We start from the raw sequence: 15,424 nt of genomic DNA, 5'->3' as shown, positions 1-15,424 counted from the left end.
CCGACACGGCTGTGTCACGACCATGACTGTGGTCGTCAGCATGTTCTCAGGGAGGAGGCTGGGATCGGGGAGTCACCGCCTCGAGCCAGAAGCTGACGGGCCCCCCTCCCCCCCACGCTGGGTGGAGACACAGTCGCCCGCCACTACGCGCGTTGCTGTCATTTTAGCTTCCGCGAAAGGGAAGTCAGCGTAACACTCTACTCCTCAGTCCCACCGGCCCCATTTCACTGGCCAGACGGCCACGCGTGGCTAATGGCTACCCTACTGGATAGCCCAGAGTGTAGGACGCTTCCCTCCAGCCAGAAGCTTCTGCTGGACAACGTGGTGCTGGCTGGTGGAGTCTTGAAAGTGAGTGCTACTGGGCAGCACTGGTCTAGAGGGGTCTCAAAAGTTCCAGTGGGCAGCGCTGCCCCAGCAGGAGGAGCTGGGTTCGAATCACCCCTCTGCCACAGATCTGGCCCAAGGCCACGGTGCCTCTTTGAGCATCAGGTCCCTCCTCCCTAAGCAGGAGCACGGGGACGGGCCCGGCCCCAAGCACGGTGAGACCAGCGAGACCCATGTGTGGTACATGGTGCCCGGTCCGGGGCGATCAGGGTGCTCACTTCACTCATGCTCTCGGCAAACGCTCCCCGGGCACACGTGCCTGGCGGGCACTGGCTGGGGCTGCAGTGAGTCCTCGCGGCCCGCAGAGCAAGCTACGGCAGGGTGAGCGGCAGGACCTGGCCCAGCCCGTGTGCTATCCGGGAGGCTTCCCGGAGGAGGCGTCGGACACCCGCCCGGCACAGGTGCTCACTGCTTGGGTTCAGGGTACCCGAGATCCTGCTCTCGGCCATGCCGGGCAGGAGCAGCTCGGATTTCAAATGACTCTGGGGGGCCTGCCTAGAGTCTCAGGATAAAGAGGCCCCATCAGAGAATTTCAGTCCGCCCACGGACAGGTAGGTCCTGCCCGACGACGGAGAGTGTAAGGAGGGACTCTCGGGAGGGACAGGGAGGGACAGGGAGCCTGGGGCGGGCCTCCACTCCACCGCCCGTCCTGCTCCCCCTGCCTCCTGGAGAAGCAGCCTGGAGGCAGAGCCAGGAAGGGTGGGTTTTTCCGGAAGGCCCGGCACCTGGCCCGTTTGGGTTCAGCCCGTGGGAGCTGCCAGATCCCGGGGCTGACACCAGGCCTCAGAGGCTCCAGGAGGGACGCTCATGGAGACGGGCATGGAGCAGGGGACGGGGGACATTTCTCAAGGTGACGGCTCTGCCCCGTCTCTCTCTGGAAGGTGTGGGTGGGACCCCTGGGGTCAGCCCTGGGGACACAGCGGGCTGGCGTGGGGCGCTCTTTAAGCCCAGCCCCTTGCCTGGCTGAGAGGCGCCTGCAGGGAGGGGGCAGCTGTGCAGGGAGGGCTGTCCTCGCCCCGGTGCCCAGGCTGCCCCCCGACTGTCGCTCCCGTGAATGAGTCGCTGAGAAAGCTCACACGGGGGCTGTGGGTCCACAATGCAAGTATTTTGTCCTTCCAACCGGTGACTGATGGTTTCCCCTCTGGGATTGGAGAGGGCCCCCTTCTCTGCCCCTAGCTGTGCTCTCACGCCCCTCCCCATGGGCCACCTGCCCGACCCCCAGATGTCGACCACCTCCCCGCACCTACCCCCCCGTGGGCAGACAGCGCGGGGAGCGCAAGTGTGTGGGGCGCACGCGCGCCTCGGGTCCCAGGAGTCACTTACTGCTGCTGCCCAGCGGAGGTAAAAGCACGGAGCCCCGCAGGGGCTGTCCTCAGGGTCTAGTGCTTTCCACCTCAACTCTGAGTCCCCACATCGCCCCGTGTGACGGTCGAGAGGGGCAGGGGGCACCTGAGCTGTCCCAGCTTTCCAGAGCACGCGGCTGTGCCCAGATCCTGGCAGCGGGTCCAGCGAAGGTCTCCAGGTGGCCAAGGCCCCAGGTGTGGAGGTGATGGGCGGGGGGCCTCCCCACCGTCCCCTGAAGCCACCAAAGCAGGTGCCTTCAGGTCCACACCCCAACCTCACTGCAGGGACTGGGGCACTTGGCCCTGGCGGAGCCTTTCAAGGGGGCTCCGGGACCGTGGCCCCACACTCCCAAGAGCAAGGAGCCAGTGAGTGGGGCTGAGCGGTAAAGAGAGGGCTGTCCCCTCCGGAGGGAAGGCCAGAGCCTGACCCCCTTGTAGGACCCTGGCCCGGAGGCAGCCAGCCCCATGCGACTGGGGATCACCCTTGACTCTCACAGCAGCCAGCCACCGCCCCCTGCTCAGCCAGCCTTCCAGAAGGACAGCAAGGGATAGACGGTGCTGGTACCCGCGTTCAGGCCCTGGTCACAGCTCAATCCCGGGCACTCCTGGGCTGCTCGCTGCTCCCTCTGGGCTGCATTTTCTGGGGCTGCAAACACGGAGGAAATCTCTACCAGCTTCCCGGTGGATTCTCTCTCAGAACCTGACGTGTCGTGTGCTGTCACCCGATAGCTTCCCGATGCCTGCCCCACGCTAAGGAGCAGGTGCCTGGAGGGCAGGGCCGGATCTCAGGTCAGCACCGGGCATAGCAGGTACTCAGTGGGGACAAGTCGGAAAAGCAGAGACAGGAACCAACAAATGAATTAGGGGGCTCTTGGTGCTCGGGAGACCGGGAGAAGCAGGGCCAGGGGTCAGGCCCCCCCGCAGCCCCCAGCACAGGCTGGAGAGATTCCCGGACCAAGAAGCAAAGGAGGTGGGAGCGGGTCGGCCATGGCATTGGGGGGAGGCACAGACCCCTCCTCCTCCAGAGGGCCCAGGGCACGAGCCCAGCGGGCCCCCCTCGACACACCTCCCCAGCCACTCAGTCCCGGTTCCCAGCCACTGTGCCAGGGCCCTGCAGCTCACCCCTGAGCACGCCCCGAGCCAGCCCACACCGTCCGCCCACACCCCTCAGCACGGGCCCTCGGCCAGGCCGGGCTACCAGACAGGGCTCTGCCCCACGCACCCCCCCGCTCTGCACCAGCTCCGTGGCCCTGAGCAAGTCTCCTCAGCTGAAACCCAGGAACAAAACCTTTCAGAAGCAAAAGAAAAGGCAGAGGCCTGGGCGGGCAGATGCTCGGACGCGGCGGCCCGGGGAGCAGGGCCCTCGACGAAACACGCGGTCAGCCCTCATCCGGGCAAGTATCGGTCACAACCGAGGCGCTGCAGGGGCACGTAGCAAGCAGCTGGGTCCCGAAAGCCTCCAAAAAACTTTAATACTGATACACGGATGCTCTCCACATAGAAAAGGATCTCTCTACACCCGTAGGACCTCGCCGGAGCATCAAGCAGTGGAGGGGGTCCCCAGCGGACCTCCCCGGCCACCCGACCAGCCAGCCCAGGGCCTGTCCGCGGGCTTGCCCTTACCGCAGCTTCGCGTGGTCCGGGGCGTGAGCAAGCTGGCCCCTCTGGCCGACGGCATCTCCAGCCGCAGGGAGTCGCAGGTGGGGTCCAGCATGGCTGTCACCCCGAGTGAGCTGGGGACACGCAAACACACACGTGAGCAGAGTCGGGCAAGGACCGATCCATGAGGTATGAGGCCGCTGGGGTCTGGGGTGCAGGGACCCGGGTTCCCTCGGCCTGAACAAAGCGGCTCTCAGACCCACAGTGACCAGGGCCGAAGCCAAGGGCCAGAGGCCTAAGGGGGTAGGGGGACGGGCCCGTGCCTGGAGGACCAGGGGGGCAGCAGTGGACCCACGGATCCACGCCAGCAGCGTCCCCCAGCTTGAAGTGGCAGCCTGGGGCTCTGCACCGGGACCCGGGGGACCAGCAGCCCTCAGGAGCTCGGACGGCTGGGGCCCAGCTGCCATCATCACCGCTGGGCACCCTGGATGGGACCAGAACGCCCTTTGCCTGGAAGCCCGTGCCTGCTCTGGGCCGGCTCCCACCCCGGGCCCTACGGGGCGAGACGGCCACTCTGGGAATGAGGGACACGGGCCTGTTCTTCGCCTCCGTCGTTCCCTCTGCCGCCTGCTAAGGGGCTGTGTCCACCGGGCCCGGAGTGGAGCAGGGCGGACAACCAGCCCTAACCCTCACCACCTCGGGACTGCTCGCGCCCCGAGAGGCTGTCCCGTCCCACAGAGGGAGGCTGAGCCGGCCAGGGGGCCGAGGAGGCGGCGGTCACACGGGCCAGCTAGACTCGGTACCTGCCTGCTGGGAGGGCGAGCTAACCCCCGACCCTGAGGTGGCCTGCGAGGTTCCCTAGGATTGGGAGGAGGTGGGCTTTCCCCGAGACAGCAGGAGCCCAGGAGACGGGGCCTGTGCCAGCGGGGTGCACGGCTCTGCCTCCCTTCACGTTTCTCGTTAGGGTGCGGCTGTCCGTGCCGGCACGGGGACTCCGGACCGCCGGGGTGACTAAGGACACGCTGCAGGCCGTGGAGTGGGGGCGGGGGGGACGTGGCCCTCCAACAGCCACACGTTGCTGGGACGCCCAGCCCCCACCTCTGCAGCCCCGGGCCCTTGCAAGGGAGATGGTGTGGAAGAGGGTCCTGGAGAGAGGAAGCGATGCCCAGGCCCAGGGGCTGAATCCGGAAGCCCCCCCGGGGACGGGGAGTGGGGGCTGCTGCAGGAGCGCGTGCCCATGAGGGGACAGGAGGGACCAGGTCACCGCAGACCCTGCCTCTGTAGGAACGATTCTGCCATTGCAGCATGACTGACAGCGCCGCACTCCCGAGGTAAAGGATGCGCGGGGCTGGGTGCCAATAAAGCTTTATTTATGAACACAGGCAGTGGGCCACGTGGCTGTGGCTCGTTGGCCTCTGCCTAGACTTCCCAGGGCAGTGGTTGTCACACTTCGGTGTGCAGCACGTGCCCAGCAGGACCGAGCCCTGGGCCCAGCCTAGTGTACCGGGTTCAGGAGGGCGGGGGGTGGGCCGGGACTCGGCGTTTCCAACGAGTTCTCAGGGAACAGAATGAGAACCGCTCGACTAGGGAAGGGGCTTAATGGAAGAACCCTGGGCTCTTGCGTCCAGCCCTGCGTCTGAGTTTTGGCTTGCCCTCCCATGAGCCATGGGATCCTGGCAAAGTCACCTCTCTGGGCCTCAGTTTTCCGGTCTGTGCAGTGGGAACGGGAATCCATCTCACAGGATCCTGAAAGTGCTGCCCGAGGTGCAGGGAAGCCTGCGGGTAGCGGTCGGCACACAGCTGGGGCAGGCACCCCACCACCCTTCTTTCCGGAGATGCCGGGATGGACGGGCCCTTGGAGGGCAGGAGTGGGTGCTGGTGATGGGCTGGGGCCCCGGCCAGCACCGAGCCCCACGGTCCCAGCGGAGAGAGGACGGCGGTGTGGGTGGTGGTCCCTCCCCAACTCAGGCACTCAAAAGCTGGCCTGAGAGGCAGCGGGATGGGCCAGGCCCCGGATCTGGAGAACTTGGGGACCGCAAGCTGGACGGGGGCCTTGACCTTCATCCTCGGACCCCACCAGAGAGACGCCAGCAGGGCGGCAAGTGCTATTTCAGAAGGGCCGGCCAGGCGGCTTTTCTGGACACACTGAGGGGCCGGCAAGCCCCTGGGCCCTGGTCCCACACAGCAAGGCCGCTGAGTCGTCCAGGGCACAACTCTGCACAGCCTGATCGGGGTGGGTGCGGGGGGACGGGGAGGACGCGGGGCCCAGGTGTGGGGGTGCGCTGGGTGGGAATGCCCTGCAGGGCCCCGCTGGCCGTCCAGCAGTGGGACAGGCAGATGTGGGGCGTCCGCCTTGGAGCCCGGGGCACCGATGGTTCACGTCTGACAATTTTCCCATCCCTTGCCTCTCCCCTAGGTCTGGGGAGCGGGCAGCTGGCCAAGAACCAGAAGTCCAGCCCAATGCTGCCCCCTACTGGCAGTAATCATTCGGGTCCACCGACTGGACAGAGGCTGGGCAGTGGGCAGTGGTGGCGGGGGTGGGGGTGGGGGGTGGCTGGGTGGTCCTGAGAACTTAGACACGGGACACAGGACCTGAGTGGGAAGATACCCGCACAGGACCAGCCCCCCAGTCACCAAGGAAAGTGTGGCCGATAGTGTCCGCTGGGCCCGAAGCCAGTGCAGAGGTGTGTGGGGAGGGGGTGCGTCCCGGGGGCTGCCCACCCATCAGCGGGGGCCTTGGGTCAGGGGCCCAGTGCCCACAGCCCAGCCAGAGAGGGGTCTCTGGGCCCTCCCCCCGGGGCCCTGGCCAGCACCAGAGCCAGCAGGCCCTGACCCAGGTCCGGGGGCTTCTCACGGTGGGGTCAGGACTGTGTCACCACCCCCGTTGCCAGCCCAGCTGCACCCAGACCGCTGTGCACCCCTGTGCACGGGCTGTGCACGGCCAGCAGCTCGCGGCTCGGCCAGGGCGTGTGGAGGGCGCAGGCTCACCTCCCGATGAAGGGGCGGAGGGCCTGGAAGGAGTCCATGTTTCTTGCCAGCCTGTTGTCCGGCTCCAAACATCCGTCCTCCATGAGACCTTGGGGGACACGGACACCAGGCTCATTCCCCGGAAGGAGGAGCTGCCGGCGGTTGGGGACCGAGCGGGGACACCCCCGGCCCGTGTCAGGAGGGGCCCGGCGGGCCTTGTCTGCTTTCTTGCCCCTCTCTGGAGGCGGGAGGGTGAGGTGTGGGCACACAAGCCTCATGGCCAGGCCTCACCCCTCCACCCACCAGGACCAAGCCGTGGACAAGGCCACAGCCGGTGGAACTTGAGCCTGTGGCCGGGCTCCACCAGGACGGCCCCTACGTCCCTTCGAGCGGCCTACACACCCGCCGTGGTATTGTCATCGGCCTCTTCCCTTGAGGGAGAGAGTGGGGCCACTGCTGGGGCTGGTGGCCGCCTACCTCGGGGCTGGCTGTTGCGGGGGGCCCCCGGGCTCACGCTGTGCCGCCGCTCCCAGTCAGGGCTCCAGGACGGCGTCCCGCTGTCCGGGAAGCAGGTGGGTGAGGCCGGCGGCCTGGCCTGCGTGTCCGCCCAGTCCCAGGGTGTCCCTCCGCCCCAACGGGGCACTAACGCTCCGGAGTGGACGGGGGCTGTGGGCGTGGGGGCCGCAGCCATTCCGCTGAGGTATGAGGGCGACGGGTCGGAGACCGGGTCCCCAGGAGGGTCCAGGGCCTCCGACTTGTGCAGCTTGGCCGTCAGGATGTCGATCCGTTGCTTCAGGATGTTGGCCATGGTCTCCAGAGCCTGTAGCCGGGCCTGCTTGTAGCGGAAGTGCAGGGGCCCCGATGTGCCCAGGCGCTCGCTCTCCTCGGGGTCTAGGTAGATGCACACCCCTGGACGCGGGCCCTGGGTGGCGAGGTCCTGGAGCTTCAGGGGACCCGGGGAGGAGCGGGCGGACATCAGCGTGGGGCCGCCTGTCCCCAGCGTCTCAGTGCGGTTCAGGGCTCTGTTCAGACACAGGCAGAAGCTGCAGGGAGAGAGGGTGGAGGGGGTCAGGTCTGGCGCCTGCGGCCTCGGCAGCGAGTTCAAAACGTGTAGGAGGCGGGATGAGCGTCTGTGACAATGGCGTCCATTCACGGTGACAGTTTATGGCTCGGAGGGCTGGCTCTGGGGCACGTCTATACAGCAAGGGACCACCCCAGGCCGTGAGGGAGACCCAGCAGTGATTTCTGGAGTTTCACACCAGAGCAGAGGCACCAAAAGAAAAAACAGATCAAAGTCCTTCAAAACGTATGACTCATGTGCACCAAGGCCACAATCATGAGTGAGAAGGTGACCTACAGAATGGGACAAAGTTATTACAACCCACACGTCCCATGAGGGTCAGAACCCAGAGCATATAAGGGACACCTGCCATTCAACAGCTACAGCGCACAAAGAATTTGAGGGGATGTTTCTCCAAAGAGCCAACAAACACACGAAAAAGAGGCCGAACATCGCGGGTGATCGGGGAGATGCAAATCCAGATCGCAGTAAGATACCCCTTCACAGCGGTCAGGGTGCCTACGACTTAACAATAAATAAAAGGGGCACCTGGGTGGTTCGGTCAGGTGAGCGTCTGATTCTTGATTTCGGCTCAGGTCATGATCGAGCCCCACACTGGACTCTACGTTAAGCGCGGAGCCTGCCTGAGATTCTCCCTCTCCCTGTCTCTCTGCCCCTCTCCCCCACTCGCTCCCTCTCTCTCTCTCTCTCAAAAAAAAAAAATTAACTAAATAAAAATAAATTAATTAAAATTAAAAATAAGCAGTGTTGACAGGATGTGAAGAGATCGGAAGCATTCCATAAAAAGGAAATCGGGACACCGGCCGCAACGTGGATGCACCTGAGAACACCGTGCTCCGTGAGCTGTGCCCTGCACAGAAGGACCAGTCCTGAAGGATCCACTCCCAGGAGGCTCTAGATAGATCAGATCCACGGGCACAGAGAGAGGAGGTGGGGGGGGGGTGTCGGGGAGGGTCCGTGTGTAATGGGACAGAGTCCAGTCTGGGAAGGTGGACACGTTCTGGGGACAGACGGAGGGGACGGCTGCATGACAGCGTGAATGTGCCTAAAGACAGTAAATCTACATTGTGTGTATTTCCCCACAACTTCTTTAAAACGTGGAGGGGGAGAAAGAACACAAGAAAGCAAGATGAAGGGCCCACGCTCCCGCTGTCCGGGGGACCGACCCGCGGGCATCACGTCAAGGCGGCCAGGAGCCCTCGGCCGGCCTTTCCGCGGAGGACGGGGGCTGCCCTGGGCAGTGGCTGGTTTCTCCGTCGGGACGCAGGTGCGGAGCGTGTGAACGTCACTGAGCCGCACGACCTGGGACCCGCATCTTCTTCAGGATGTTCCCAGACGTCAAGTTTAAGAAGCTGAAAACCGCGCAGCCTCCCGGGCTGCTCTGTGGACCTGTAGCCTCCGGGAGCGCCCCAAGCAAAGTGGGGGACGGTCTCCTGACCCCGAGCTTTAAGGTGCCGCCCCGGGGAGGGGCTTTCCGAACAGGTGCCCGGCTCCATTAAAATACACAATAGTGAAAACCAGACGAAAACAGGAGGGAGAAAAACAGAAAAGCAGTTGGCGGGACACAGAGAAACTGGGCCGCTCCGTCGCTGGTGGGGATACAAAACGAGGCAGCCGGTGTGGGAAGCCATCTGGCGGTTTCTCGAAAAGTTAAACACCGAGTTTCCAAATAAAGTTGCCTGGCAATTCCACTCCCAGGCGTGTAACAAGGGACACGAGATAGGCATCCAGTGAATTCATTCACAGCGGCACTAACCACGGCAGCCTGGGGGGCGGGGTGGGGGGGAACAGTCCAAACGTCCACCAACTGACCAACGGATAAACCATCTGCGGCCGTCAGGCCACGCAACGGGGTTTGGCCATAACGACGGAACGAAACCCCAATGCGCGTGACAACACGGACGTGCCCAGAAAGCACGCTCCAAGAGAGAAGCGGCCTCCCAGCGGCCACGCCCCGCCAGACTCCAGTGACGTGAATCTGTAGAGGGGGGAGCAGACTGGGGCGGCGGGGGGCCGCGGGGAGGCACCGGAGCCATGCCGACGGGTACGGGGTTCCCTTTCGGGGTGAGGCGATGTTGTGTGTGCAGAGAGAGGTGGCGGTCACACGACACTGGGGAGGTGCCCAATGCCCCCCCCCCCCCAACCGCCATCGTGTGCCCTCAATGGCTCACTTCAGGGGCTGTGGAACCCGGGACAGCCCTGTTCACCAGCTCTGGGCAGAGGAAGCCGCCTCTGCCTGGAGGAGCCCCCCCCCCCAGGAACTGCAGCCCCCCCCCCGCCTACCCACCTGCCCGGGGCCTCCTGGTCCCCCAGCACCATGCCGGAGGTCACCTTGCTCCACTCCAGCACAGGCGACCCCAGGCTCCCAGAGGCTTCCAGGCCCTAAAGCAGAGGAGAACACGGTCAGAGCCCGCCTCGGACAAAAGACCCTGAGACCCTGTCCCTTAGTCCCAGAGCTAAGGGTCTCAGGCTGGAGCCCTCGGGGGGCCCCCTGTCTAGGGGCTGGGACAGAGGCAGTGGGGTCCCTCAGAGCGCCACCATACCCAGGGAGGCAGGCACTTGGGGACGTCAGAAACTCAGCACCGCGTCCTCACCGGCAGGCTGCGCGTACCTTGGACTGTGCACAATGCGGAAAAAAGGTCACGATGCCGGGGGTCGTGTGGGACACCACAGGGACGGCTTTGCCGAAGACGGCCTCCCTCTGCTTCCTGTACACATCCTGCAGCCTCTGGTTTTTCAGCTCGAGCGCCCGCAGGGCCGAGGCCTTCTCCTCCAGGGCCTGTCGCCTCCGGGCCAGCGTCTTCTGGCGCATGAACTCCCGCAGGGACTCAGAGCTGTAGGGGTGACCCAGGACCCCCCGGGGCTTCGGGCAGGGTGGCGGCACCCTCACCTCGTTCTCCTTCCCAGGGGCGTTCCTGGGGGCCCCGGGGGCCGGCCTCATCCAGGCTCGCTTTGGCTCCGAGGGAGGCGGGAGCGAGCCTCGGCCCCTGCATGGGGTGCCCTTGCTGTGCAGGAAGGAGGCGCTCCACGGCCGCTGGGCCGCTGGGCTCCACGGGCTTTGGGCAGAGCTCTCCCAGTCTTCATGAGCAGCCCAGGTCCTCTGGGGCCGGGAGGGCTGCCCGGCCGAGGCGCTCCAGGGCCGCTGAGGGAAGGAGGTCAGCCTTTCAGGGGGGCTCCCAGGCCTCTGGAAGGAGGGGTTCCGTCCTCGGGCCGCCCAGGTCATCTGGGGACAGGACTCCCACCCAGCCAAGCTGCTCCAGCGATGCCCCGTGGGGAAGCTGCCAGCCCTCTCTAAGGCCTGAGGACTCTTCGAGAAGGAGCCCCGAACATCTGGGGTGCTCCAGGGGCCCTGCTGCCTCCTCTCTGCCAGGTTCTGCAGCCACAACTTTGACCGCCCCAGCTCTGGCCCTCCCCTGGGGCGGTGGCTCCGGGCCAACTCCAGCCCGGCCTGGATTTGCTGGCGGAGGTCTCTAAGGACAGCCATGGCATTCTGGATGGTCACAGGCTGCTCGCAGGAGGACAGGTCGGGCGTATTGGTGGACACCTGCAGGCCGCCGCGGACAGAGGCTGGACCGGGCATCCGGGGACGGGCAGGGGAGCTCTTAGCAGCTCCAACTTTCTTGCTGTCTCCTGCAAACACAGGTGGTCACGGGTGTCAGGGGCTGCAGGGCCCCGGGGGGGGGGGGGGCAGAGCCAGCTCCCCTCCCTCCCCCCAGAAGCACCCCTGGCCCTGCTCCCAGCCCCTCCTGACCCCTGCACACAGCGTGGGTTTGCAGAAGCCCTCCAGGTGCACATGCCACATCCTGGTGACTCGAGGCTGTGCCCGGGCACGTGGCGCAGAGCCCCCCACCCCAGACATGGCGAACACAGCGTGATGGGGGTGACGTGTGTCCACTGGAGGAGCCCCTGCCCCCCCCACCCTGCCTTCCCCCAGTCGGGAAAGCCTAGCCTCCTGGGAGCCTGAAAGGCGTCTCGCGGGGACAGAAATCCTTTCCTTAGGCTTTCAAACGTAATGGTTTCCCCCAAGTCCTGCCTGATGGCAGGTTTGGAGGGCATCCGACGGGCCACTGGGGAGAGGCCTGCTCCTGTACCTGATGTCCCTCCTTCGCCCTCTGCGCCCACCGCCCACAGGCTACAGCGCAGCAGGAGGAGACAGAGGCGAGGCACCAGGTACCTAATTCCGCGGTGGGGGCCTGGTCTCTCGAGGGAGCCTCCCTCTGGAGCCTGGGGAGGGCCGGAGGGGGCCCAAGCAGGGCCCTCGCCAGGGCTGGTCCTTTCCTCCAGGCGTAAACACCGACCAACTCAGAATCTTAAACAGAGAAAACGCACACACAGCCGAGCAGCCGGGGCCTTCCGGGGAGGTTGCTGGCCCCGGGCAGTCCCCTGGGACCAATTCACGCGCCCCCAGAGGAGCTGGGGTGAGCCTCAGCCACCAGGCAGCGAGAGGCAGGGCTGAGTCCCAGGATGACTTTGGACGGTCACCTGACTTCTCTGACCCTCGGTTAACGGGACAATAAAAGCTGCTCCCCGCGGGAGCAACACAGGCCCAGGTGCGCGGCACGTGCTCAGTAAACACCGGCCCGTAGTGACAAGGACGGCGATAACGGAGAGCCATCAGCACAGGAAGGGCCAGTGGGAGGCTACGGCCACGGTTGGCCACTCGCACCGGGCTGCAGCAAACTATTTGCTTTCAAGCCGGTGTGGCTCCGCAGCAAAGGGGCTGGGCACCAACAAGGATGCCCAGGCCAGCACGACGAGGGGTCCCGGAGAGCACGGACAAACACCCCCCGCGTCCCAAACGCAAACGAGGTTTTGTTAACAAATGTTGTCACCTGAGGAACGTCATTTATCAAAGTTCTTCATAATCCCAGAATACTCTCACCAAATGCCAATGCCAGCCCCCACCATCGTTACAAACCCATCCACAAGGGCCGTGGCGGAGGCCAGGAGAGGTGACCCCCGGGGCAGGCAACCAACAGGGTCAGGCCCCTCCCCAACACACGCTTAAGGATGCCTGGCCCAAGGCCCAGACCCAGAGAGAGAGAGAGGCAAGCCTGAACCGACGGCTGCAGGAAGGGAAAAGGGCCACGCCAAGCCACGCCCTCCCTAGGCCACGCCCCGAAAGCTTGCCCTCTGTAAAGCCACGCCCCTTCAGGACCCGAAGCCAAGGCCCCGCCTTCCACAAACCACACCCCTCCAGGTAGGGCCCCTGAGGCCACGCCCCCACAAACCACACCCCTCCAGGAAGGGCCCCTGAGGCCACGCCCCCCACGCCAGGGCCCGGGAACACCGGAGGTTAAAGCGTGGTCTCGGGAGTCCCAGACCGGGTTTAAATTCTGGCTCTGCTGATTACTAGCTATGGGCTTCGGGCGAGTGACTCTCCTCGGTTTCCCCACAAGACCACAGGCATGAAACGGGGTGGGCCAGGAAGGGACAGGGTTCCGCTGGCAGAGACAAAGGCCGGGGCTGAGGCCGGCACTGCCCAGGTGGCCGCACCTGGGTGTTGGATGGTACCGAGGGAGGAGGGGGGGGTCCCCCGGCAAGGCTCCTGCGTCCTGGCCCCTGTCGCTGCTGACCTGCACAAAGTCATCGCTCCTCCCTGCCACTGTGCAGGCCCTGCTCTGGCGAGGGGGCTGCCCGCTGGCCGGGACCCTCCCCACAGGCCCCTCCATCACTGGCCGCTCATCCCCCATTAGCCCGCCAGAGGGGTCCGGGTCAATAAATGGGTCCTGATGGGCACATTTTTTCTTCCGCTGAGCAGTTTAATGGCAATTAATTTTTTTACGAGAGGATTTTTAATCTGTGGAAATGGATGAAGTCCCCAAGTGCCCTGTCAAAGTTCCAGGGCCGACTTAATCTATGATAAAAAATGCAAAGTGAGGCGGTATAATCTGAAATTAAATATAGGGCTTCATTTTCCTTCAGCCCGGATGGATGAATATTTTATAACTATTGTGATTTAATTTTTTGTTAACTACAGCAAATTTCTAATTCATCCAATTCCCAAGTCCTGCGGCTCTGACCTCTGAACCCAAGCTCATCTCTCTTTAGCCCAGCTGTGACTTGGTCACTGACAGAAACTAATGGTCAGCTCCGTCAGGGTGACACGGTGGTTACGATGATGGATGCAGCCAGTGGCATGCCCTTTGACCCAGTGTCAGACAGCAAGCAGGTCATTTTTCAAGCGAGCCATTAAAATAAAACAAACCAAAAAGCTGAGGGGGGGGGGGGAGACAACGATGCAGAAAACTATTGTATTTTGTGCCTTTTCAGTGAGCCTTCCGGAACCTTCTCTGTGGCTCCCAGCATCCCTCACTGTCAGGTTCGAGTGGAGGTTTTCCCTGCTGTCTGGTCACCTCTTACCCTGCTGAATAGACGTGTCTGCCCCCATGGCTGCCCGCCTCCCTCGAGGGTCCCCGAAACCAATGGCGGAGGAGGGACATGTTCATTCGTCCGGCGGCAACCCGTGCTCTCCCAGAGTGGAGGCGGCAGGTCTGATGGCGTGGAGCAGAAAGGTGGCCAGAGCACCCGCCCCTGGCTCTCTCAGGTGAGCAGCACAGGCCTGGAGCCAGCACACCAGTGCAGCCCTGGGCAGGCTGTCGAACCTCGCCGAGCCTCAGTGTCCCCGTCTACAGAGCGGGAGCAAGCCCGTCTACCCCAGGGGAGTGCCGTGGGGGTCCCTGAGCTGAAGTCCAGAGAGCTCGAGGCACACAGAGCCAGCGCTGAGCGCCGCCACTCCACGCTGCCCGCCAGGAACAGTCAAGCCCCAGGGGAACACCGCCTCCCTCGTCCCACACACACCAAAGTGGCCCCTTCTGGGGCGGGCAGATCCGCCACGAGGGCAGGGGCACAGACCGACCCAGCCTGGGCAGCTGGGTCCCTGCTGGATGTCCACGCCCCAAACCCCCACCTCTGGGGGCCCCAGGTTGTGACCTCAGGCCTGCCACCATCACCAGCTTTTCCTCGGACTCTCCTGGGATGTGATCGGCCGAAGCGCACCCCTGCCTGATGGCCCCAAGTCCCCAGAGGGCTGGGAGACAGTGGGCACTATCTAAGGCCTTTCCTATCACCGAGTGCTCTGGGGGAAGGCAGGTGTTCCGGGCTTGCTGTCTGGATTCCAATCCCAGGCCGGGTGCCTAGGGAGACCTCTCCCTCCAGCAGCCCCCGCCACTCACGAGTGATGCCTCGGAGCACAGACTGTGAATGCACGTCCAATCGCGGAGAGCGGCTCCGTGTCCCTACAGACTCTCTTGGTCTAGGGGTGCTGGAAGGACAGTCCACGGCACGGGGGGTGGTGGACTCCTGCTTCCTCACGGCGGACGACCCCCGTGCCGGCGGGGACCACGCGGCGCCCGGTGACACCCAGGCGGGGTCTACACTCACCCGAGATGCGGACGCCAGTGCCGCCCCTCCTTCACGCGTGGCAGACCCTCCACTCGAGCTCGGCCCCTGCCCGTCCCAGGCCCCCGGGGACACAGCGCCCCAGGCCCCAGGGGCGCCCGTCCATCCGCAGCACCGGAACCAGAAGCCGCGTGCCCACCTAGCGAGCCGGGTCACAGACTTTTACCCCAGGCCTTGCCGGGGCCCCAAACGGGCAAACCTTACCTGTGTCTTTGGCATCTCTTCTAGAGGTGGGCGACTGGGGGGCTCTCTCCCTCACGCAAGGACGACTTTTCATTCTTTTGGTTTTCTCCCGTGGAGCTTCAGGGAGAGGAGAGGAGGAGGGAAGGCGGGGAGGGTGAGCAGTGACGGCCACACGGCCGGCCACGCTGGCGGCCCCCTGCCCCTACAGAGCCACGCGCCCGTCCTGCCTGCTCCCGGGGACTGTGAGTGTGGGGCCAGAGGGGCACACGTGGCCGTCCGCCTCTTAGTGGTCTGCACGGGCCCCCCCTTCACGCCCCGACTGGTCACAAATGCCCAGGTGCCCGGGGCCGCGAGCCACCAAGGACAGGAACGGCCTCCCGTCTGAGTTGCCCGCAACCATCTCGGTCTGCGGTGCGGCCCTCGTGTTTGGTGACTGAATAGACGGCCGAGTGGGCCGCCGGGGAGA

The 15,424-nt window shown here is 64.6% G+C and overlaps 1 protein-coding gene across 10 annotated transcripts in view; it reads right to left on the bottom strand.

Moving 5' to 3' along the window:
• The window catches only part of CCDC187 (coiled-coil domain containing 187), a 36,464-nt gene that overhangs the window by 18,146 nt on the left and 2,894 nt on the right, over nt 1–15,424 (bottom strand). For 6 of the 10 annotated variants that reach the window (XM_042964190.1, XM_042964193.1, XM_042964196.1 and 3 more), the window contains exons 4-11: nt 14,980–15,075; nt 11,549–11,683; nt 9,986–11,004; nt 9,662–9,756; nt 6,771–7,336; nt 6,315–6,402; nt 3,351–3,460; nt 2,293–2,373 (exon numbers count right to left, since the gene is read on the bottom strand). In XM_042964190.1, coding sequence (XP_042820124.1) covers nt 2,293–2,373; nt 3,351–3,460; nt 6,315–6,402; nt 6,771–7,336; nt 9,662–9,756; nt 9,986–11,004; nt 11,549–11,683; nt 14,980–15,075 — 2,190 coding nt within the window. The remainder of the gene's footprint in view (nt 1–2,292; nt 2,374–3,350; nt 3,461–6,314; nt 6,403–6,770; nt 7,337–9,661; nt 9,757–9,985; nt 11,005–11,548; nt 11,684–14,979; nt 15,076–15,424) is intronic. The other 4 variants (XM_042964195.1, XM_042964200.1, XM_042964194.1 and 1 more) reach the window with 4 other exon arrangements.

Source organism: Panthera tigris, chromosome D4 (genome assembly GCF_018350195.1).
Source record: "Panthera tigris isolate Pti1 chromosome D4, P.tigris_Pti1_mat1.1, whole genome shotgun sequence".
Lineage (NCBI taxonomy): Eukaryota > Metazoa > Chordata > Mammalia > Carnivora > Felidae > Panthera > Panthera tigris.
Note: the sequence above shows the minus strand (reverse complement) of the source record. Positions and strands in the feature narration are given on the sequence as shown.